The following is an 8246-nucleotide window of genomic DNA, read 5'->3' as shown; positions in this document are numbered from 1 at the left end:
TTGAAAACCATTTAACTATATGAGACATTTTAACACATTGACTGCCACAGTACTTTTCAAGATCAATTAGATTCCGTCAAGCCAAGTAAGCAAACTACGAGTTATCTCATAGGTTGGCACCACAGGGAATAACACCAACTCCGAGATAACTCGTGGTTGGGATATATTCTCTTTGCAGATGCCATGTGTCATTTTATTGGCAAAAATGTTTTTATGAAAGATAAACTACTTGGGATAACTGATTCATGCCAAACCGCCACCTACCACTATGCACAGCTAAAGTCAAAACCAATCATGATACCAAAATATGTTGTTGGAAATATTTTTCCAACTAATTATTAGTTACTATGTTTAATAAACAATTAAATAATTTTTCACTTGAATATAATCTCAATATTCACATTAAAATACAATAGGAGTGAGAAAAAAAAACTTGCATGAATTCGTTCAAAAGATTATATTAAAAACAAATAATAAAGTTCTTATAATCATCTTTTGTTACAAATATTTTCATATTAAAACTTGAAAAAAACTTAAAATAAAATACAAAAGAAACACTTAGAAACAATTTTCAAACATTTTTCAATATATATTCACAGCCTAATTAGGCATGTCTCTATCTTATATTATAAGTTTATAATAATTAAAAAAAAATATTGCAATATCCAAGGTAACAATGTAGTCCATCGCTCAACAATATTTGCACTCAAGTTATTTACAAGAATAATTTACAGGCATTCACTCAACGATGGGCTACACATATATATCGCCCACAAGGGGACAACTCTATTTATGCTTCTCTTAAAAATAAAACAATGTTCTGTACAGTTTATACAATTTCAAGATACATATTTCAGCAAAATATCTCTTTTCAAATATAAATACAGAGTAACTAATTTCTTATTACAAATCTACTAAAATAGGTCTAAAACAATCAATGTGAAATGCATTAAAATGGAAGTCCACTTTCTCTAAATAGATAAATACATTGCAATGACCCATCGAAAATACAAATAAGCGAGGGGGGATGACTAATTTGAGATCGAGAGAGGGGATTCATACAAATAACATTTTATTACTTAAAATTAAAAAATAATACAATAGATCTTTATAAATATAGCAATATAAATTCTTTTAGAACCCTAACCTAGAAAGTGACCTCATGGTGAGTTTCCTGTGGTTGCTCGGTGCCCAGGATTTGCTCTTGGCCTTGAAACGCTTCAGGTCCTCGGTGTGGTTTGGGTCTTGCATGGCCCTGTAAGATTGGGGGTCACAGAGCTCTTTATACTCAGAAAAAAAAGCCTTGTATCCACCGTGAAGCAGGTACATCTCAGGGAAGGCAAGCTTGGGGTATTCATGACCAGCTCTGTCCTCTTTCCGCAGGAATCTTGAGAGGAATGGTCCACGCTCAGAAGAGAACTCGCAATGGAAGATAACGATGTTCCTTTTTCCTGTATCCTTCTGCTTACTCTTGCTGATCTTCGGCTCCAGCAGCTGCTTAACTATGTGTTCGCATGTGAACAAATTAACAGCTCCTTTGATATGGCCTCCGTCATATTCATAAGGATACCTATAATGAAATAAAAATAAAATATAGTGATGGAATTTAAATTTAAATTAAAAATAATTATGATAAATGTTTAATCTATGAATAAAAAAAAAAATTAGTGTTAAAAATTACCTGCAATCAACAATCACGAAGGATCCAATGACGTCAGAAAATTCTCCATTGATAAGTTGCGCAAGAGTCGTAGAAGTTATAGATTTGAGGTCTTGGTGTTTTCCAGGTGTCAAGGGTAAAGCAAATGGTCGTGTAAGATCACCAATCAGATTTTCCTGAGTTGCTGCAAGAGAAAAAAAAACATCTGTTTAATAAAAATGCAACATATGACATATCAATTGGCCCTAATATAATCAATTATCAGATAAAAAATTCTCTTCACTCAAAATTTCAGAACCCAATGCTCTGAATAAATGTTTTATCATCATGTGAGTAAAAAAAAAAATGCAGAATGATGAATTATCACAATTACATTGAAATACTGTTTTATCCTAATAGTCAACAGAAATTAAAACATAAGATTTATATAGACAATGGTCTGTGAAATAGCAAATTTGAATAAATTGGGTATTTTTCAAATTTTGCATAGCTTGTTGTTACAATCTTATTAGTATACAATAAAGATTAAAGTTTCACTTCTTTGTATTATTTCACTGACTAAAGCCATTTCCATCTTATGTATTATAGTCCATTATTGTTATTATAGGCATTATAATACTTACATCTATGAAGAGCCATGAGGAGTTCAGAATCAGAAGTAGAATGTTCCAATTTGGTTTTCCTTGTGAAACCATACTGGAACAGAGTGCCCTTGTTCTCCTCTGACGCCCTGTCACCGAGTGGTTTCGCTCTCTTGGCTCCGCTCTTGAGTGGAGAAATCCTGCGCTTCTTGGCTCGCAGAGGTGTAGAGAGGGACCCAGACAGAAGGTTGCCCAAACTGGTCGGGCAGGAATTGGAATCTTCATCAGGAGGTGCGAGTTCAGCGAACCCATCATCTGAGGTACAACCACTATCCGAAGAGAGCGAAGACAGTGACGATAGAGAAGACAAGTTTTCACTAGAGAATTTTAGGCATCGTCTGGGGGATTCGGTTCTTTTTGGGGCAAAGCCACTTGGCTGAGCGAATCTAAAAAAATTAAAATTCCCAGTTAATATCTTAGAATATTATTCAACTATTTTAACTAGTAACATTTAATGTATATATCAGAAGTTTATTCTCATCAATGAGTTTCAGAACCCAATGCTCTGAATAAATGTAAGTATCATCATTAAGTTTACTTAATCATCTAAATAATAGTAACTTCCAAGTGGGCTAACCTAAAGGATCCCTCTGAGATTGCTGAATCTTGAGAATTAGCATCTGCGTCTTCGAGGAGAAGATTCCTCTGTCTCACAACGACCGTGTATCCTGAAGGGCTCCTCAGTATGGGGCTGTTTTCATCCAAGACGAACCTTCGCCCGCATCTTCCTGGTGGAGTACTCACACGGAGTCCACTCTGGAATAATCTGTAAACAAAAGAATAGGTTAAAACTTTCAGTTCAAGTTATAAATAATTTCAATAACTATTTTTGAAAAAAAAGTGTTCCTATTTGATAATTTAAAATTTGTTTTAACAATAAAATAGCTGAAGATATAATTTAAATAAGCTTTGTAAGTACTGAATTATAAAAACAGCTGAACTATGTTCAAGTGAAATAAAAACTATAGAATATAAGAAGGGAATGTGTTTTGAGAATTTAAAAAACAGATGAATACAGAATATTGTGAAAAAATAATTAATGTTAAAATGATCAAATTACGACCGAAATTAAAATTTGAAAATTTTAGTTAAATAGTAAAATATAAACTTGCCGATCGCACAGGTTAAGGTTATATGGCCAATCGCTTGAAAACAACACTTAAATTACTTGAAAACACTAAAAACAAACAATGTTTAAGTTTAAGTGAACAGAAACAACTCAATACAAAACGAAACAATAACTAACACAAAGGAATTCCAAGAGAACAATGGAATGCTAAAAAGGGTGAAAATTGACCAGGAATTCCTACCACAACCGGTTTGGAAATTGAATGCTAAATGACTTTTTATAAAGATCATGAAAATTACCTCTCTGTGTTTGGGCCTAATGGTTGAAGATGTTTTATTTCCAAATGCATAGTAATTGGGGATTGAGAATACGAGCGAACCATCTTATCGAGAACAGCACGCCTCGGGACGAGGCACTGAACTGCCGCCTAAAATGGGTACCTGAACCCCCACCCTTCTCGACCCTAGGGGCGTCTACCCCCTCCCTCCATAGTCGCTAACATTACAGGAGGCCAAAAATTAATATGCCGAACATTTATCATGAAATGAAATCATTTAATAATAATTAATACGCCCAACAATCATGATATAAAATAACTTTTAAAATAAATAATATGCAAAAAACAAAGGCATTCCGGAGTTAGCAAGGGCTTCCACTTCTTAAATTAAATGAATTTTTATTTTATCTATTCTTTTTATTGTTATTAAAATAATATCGAGCTAACGTCAAAAAATTGTAACATAACAAAATTTTAAGTTGAATGGTGCTTTCTTTTTAATAGTATACTACTTGTAATAGAATAAAAACAGAATGGTGTTTCCTTTCTAATGGTATATTACTAGTAATAGAATAAAAACAGAATGTAGTTTTCTTTCTAATGGTATATTACTTGTAATAGAATAAAAATAGAATGGTGTTTCCTTTCTAATGGTATATTACTTGTAATAGAATAAAAACAGAATGGTGTTTTCTTTCTAATGGTATATTACTTGTAATAGAATAAAAACAGAAATACAGACGTATATGAAGGCAAATATCCCTAAGTGAAAAAATTCCCGCCGGCGCGAAATGTTTTCCCGGGTTCTTGACCCTAAAGACCCCCTTAAAATTCTGTGAAGGTATGTAATTATCTCCAAGCAGTAGCTTACACGACAGGTGTTAAAAATGGCAGGGCCTTTCACCTCTTAGGCAACAGATGTACTGTTAGCAATTAATGACATCCGAAATAGAATTGCAATCAATAATCAGGATCGAGAGCAAATTATGTTATTTAGAGAGATTTTGGTGGCATCTTACAATTATGCGGCATAATATCTGAATATGAATATGCATATAGCTGCTAGTCATTAATAATAGAAATAAGGACAAGTTTATTTTATTGTTCAAACATTAAAAGTATTTTTTGATATAAATTAGCTAATAATTACTAAAATAAGCCAGGAACATAATTTTTAGAAAAAATATATGGATATAGGTATATGTATATAGAAAAATATATATGTATATAGGTATATGTATATAGGTATATGGATATAGGTATATTATTTAGCCACGGTTTTCTATTTAATTAGTAAGTTGAAATGTAACTAAAAAGCTTTATAGCAAATAGGAAGGTGTGCATTATTTCAAAATCTGAGATTGTAGAATAACTGGGATTTACAGTAGAAACAAAAAAATGATTCACTCATTTTTAAATGTGAGCACTTGAGTGTATTTACTTTTATATTTCTTTAAAAAATAGAAAAAGCTAAAGAAGATGGACAACAAAATCTCGGAAAGCATCCAAATAAGATTCGGACAATAACTAAAGCCATCTACTTTTTTTTAACGCCATCGATCGAAAATAGTTGGAACAGATAATATAGATTTTGTAACTTAGTCAACCTCAAGCCCAGGAATTTCTTTTCTTTTTCAGTCTAAAATATTTGTTAAATTTTATTTTTTAACAATAATAATTAACCATCCGTGATATAATTAACAGAAAACTTACAAAATATTTAAGTATTTAGATCTGTGCACGCATACAATATTATAAGGGCACGTACTGAGGAAGAGATTTTAAATTATTCAAATTGCTCTATACGTGGGGAGTCTCGAACAAAGGGACCAACTACGTTGGGGCGAAACTTGAACAAACTACTAAATAATAAATAAATAAAAATAAAGGGAGAAGAAATATGTGGAACTCGAAACTGGATGTTATAAGTAGTACGACTAGTTTGAAATAGTGAATTCACAAGCAGTTCTAATTTGTTAATCAAAGCGGGGAAGGGTAGTGTATGGCGGTTCAGCATATCTCAATATTACGGCAGAGGCAAAAAATATATATATAATATTAAAATATATTTTTTTAATTTACTACTACTAGTTACTAGATTAATGAATAGAAATAAAATTTATTATTTAAAAACTAGATTTTAAAATATTTCTAGGCGAAGTCCTTTTTTATTTTATTGTAGGCTTTTATTTCCGTAAACATAACAGAGTTGACACAGCGGTGTTTTTAGTAAGCAGTCAGCTAGCGACATCTAGCATCTGTCATTCCAACTTATGTATATTCACAAATTTACTCAGACAAAAAAAAAATACGATTTCGTGTTTTTTTTTGCTTTTAAATTACTAAATGGTTTTTAAAGAACGAAAATACAATTTCCTTGAAAATACATAAATAAAAATACACATTTAAACAAAACTTTCACGTCACACACTTGAGCCCTAGTATAGTGCTGCCATCTGTATTAGACCTGATTAAGCTTCATATACACAGACACTAACACTTGACAGAATTTTTGATGTCACTGGGACAAATCACGTAAACATTTAATTTAACCTCGCAGTGAGGTTTGTATTGAGGAAATACAAAATAATTATATACTAACACTATAACTCTACAAAACTATACTTAACCTGATAGACTATATTGGAACGAGGATATTTACACAGCGTTATCAATGTATACACAACTCCTCAAATCAACGATAGAAGATTTAAAATACAAATAATAATAAAATAAAAATACTGATATAGTAAAATTAAAAAAAAGGGAGTAGAAATGTAATCTCTTTCATACGAGTCTTATCTTATTTATTTCTTTTTTCGATAGAGAGTTGCTATATCGATAATTTTAATATTACTATACATATCAATGATTATTATAAATAAAAAAATGAACAAGTTTATAAGAGGAAATGGGAAGAGCGAATTAGAATAACAAATTTAGAATTATGAATGCAACCGGAACGCCATTGATAGTATTATCTAGAGAGGATACTTAAAATGAACACTCAAGACAAGATATTTTACTCGAATAGTTAGCAATTTGGTTTTAATTTTAAATGTAAAAAAAATGTTAATAATGGATATTATTCTATATAGAAGATTGACAATTTGCAAATATTTTGTTTTTGGTTAAGGAAAATTTTATAATAATCGAGAAACCTAACGCAAAATTTAGACGAGACCTGCAAATATAAAATAAGAAAGTGAATAATGGCAAAATGTGTAAATACCTGGTGCAAGAAAATATATCTGTTGGAGACTCCATCACGAGACCACTAACACTCACTCTCCAAGGCACTAGTGAGCACTGACTGATTTTTGGCCTCAACTAGCTTATAAGGGAGTTCTCCCACCACTCTCTACCCCCACTCCCCACTCCCTACCTCCTTGTCAATGTTTACCAAAACAGCCCCTACTCCAACAAGTCCTCATTTATAATAGGAATTTAAATTATTAATTTACTTCAAAAAATTCTTCATTAAAGATTATAAATTACTGTAAAGGTGGAGCAAAATTTAGATGTCTATCTCAATAAGCAAGTTTCAAATTTTCCTTTAAAAAAATTAAAATCATTTTTTTATTGTACAGACAGATAGCCTCTATTTTACGCCGTCTAATAAAAATTTACGTCCCTTGAAAAAAAAAATTAATTTTATTATGGAAGAAACCCGCATTTCTTAAAAGAAGCCTTATTGTGGTATCGTGAATATTCTTTTCTGTAAAAGTTGAAATGCAACAGTTCCAACATCCGAGACATATTTTGTACTTCACCTCTTATGGAAAATTATGTTTCGATAAAAATACTATAATATAGAGAATACTTTATTTGACCATGCTGGCCAAATACATTGGGTTCCAATAATCCATAATTGGACATATATATGCTACAATACATTAACACTTTTTATTTTTCAAACAATTATCATCAATACACTTAAATACATTATTGAGAACTTGATACATTGCTAATTATGAATGGAAAATGGTCCGGGTGCGGTAAAAAAAACTCAAATAGTAGATAATTATACTATTTTGTAGATAATATCTTATAGATAATAATAAAGTATAGATAATATCTACTAGTTGAGATTTTTTGACCGCACCCGGACCATTTTCCATTCATCTATACACACGGTCAACCAATAATCTTCCAGCATTGCTAATTATGTTTCATAAAGCTAAACTAATTAGTGTCAATGAATATTACAATGAAAAAAGGTAAATGCGAAAATACTCAATTCGTTGAATTCTCTTTATTACATATTACATGGAAAATATGTAAATAAAATGAGTTCTTTTTTGGAAGATTTCTTCATAGTAATTTCTTATTCTAAAGTAACTTCATACTCTAAAGTGTTAAAGTAACTTCTTATTCTAAAGTATTAAAGTAATTTCTTATTTTAAAGTGTTAAAGTAACTTCATATTCTAAATTATTAAAGTAACTTCTTATTCTAAAGTGTTAAAGTAGCCTCTTGCTCTAAAGTGTTGAAGTAACTTCTTATTCTAAAGTATTAAAATTACACCGTTTTAGATTGAATCCGGAAAAACTTTTAAATTAATTTAAAACGTAGCAATTGCAGTAACTTAAAATCACTA

At 31.0% G+C, this 8246-nt stretch overlaps 1 protein-coding gene across 2 annotated transcripts; it reads right to left on the bottom strand.

The window, feature by feature from the left end:
- Window positions 1-988: 988 nt before the first annotated feature.
- LOC106685042 (M-phase inducer phosphatase) lies at window positions 989-6987 on the bottom strand. 2 transcript variants are annotated; one of them, XM_014427515.2, is made up of 5 exons: window positions 6880-6987; window positions 2879-3067; window positions 2284-2687; window positions 1682-1844; window positions 989-1570 (listed from the first exon to the last, which is right to left on the bottom strand). In XM_014427515.2, exons 1-5 carry the CDS (start codon window positions 6912-6914, stop codon window positions 1135-1137), a joined length of 1227 nt encoding a protein of 408 aa, XP_014283001.1. In that variant the 5' UTR covers window positions 6915-6987; the 3' UTR covers window positions 989-1134. The 2 variants fall into 2 exon arrangements, with proteins under 2 accessions (XP_014283001.1, XP_014283000.1); XM_014427514.3 differs by lacking the exon at window positions 6880-6987 and adding an exon at window positions 3670-3804.
- Window positions 6988-8246: the final 1259 nt, after the last annotated feature.

Source organism: Halyomorpha halys, unplaced genomic scaffold (genome assembly GCF_000696795.3).
Source record: "Halyomorpha halys isolate HHAL.00 unplaced genomic scaffold, Hhal_1.1 Scaffold652.1, whole genome shotgun sequence".
Lineage (NCBI taxonomy): Eukaryota > Metazoa > Arthropoda > Insecta > Hemiptera > Pentatomidae > Halyomorpha > Halyomorpha halys.
The sequence above is the reverse complement of the archived record's forward strand: the minus strand, read 5'-3'. Positions and strand labels throughout refer to the sequence as shown.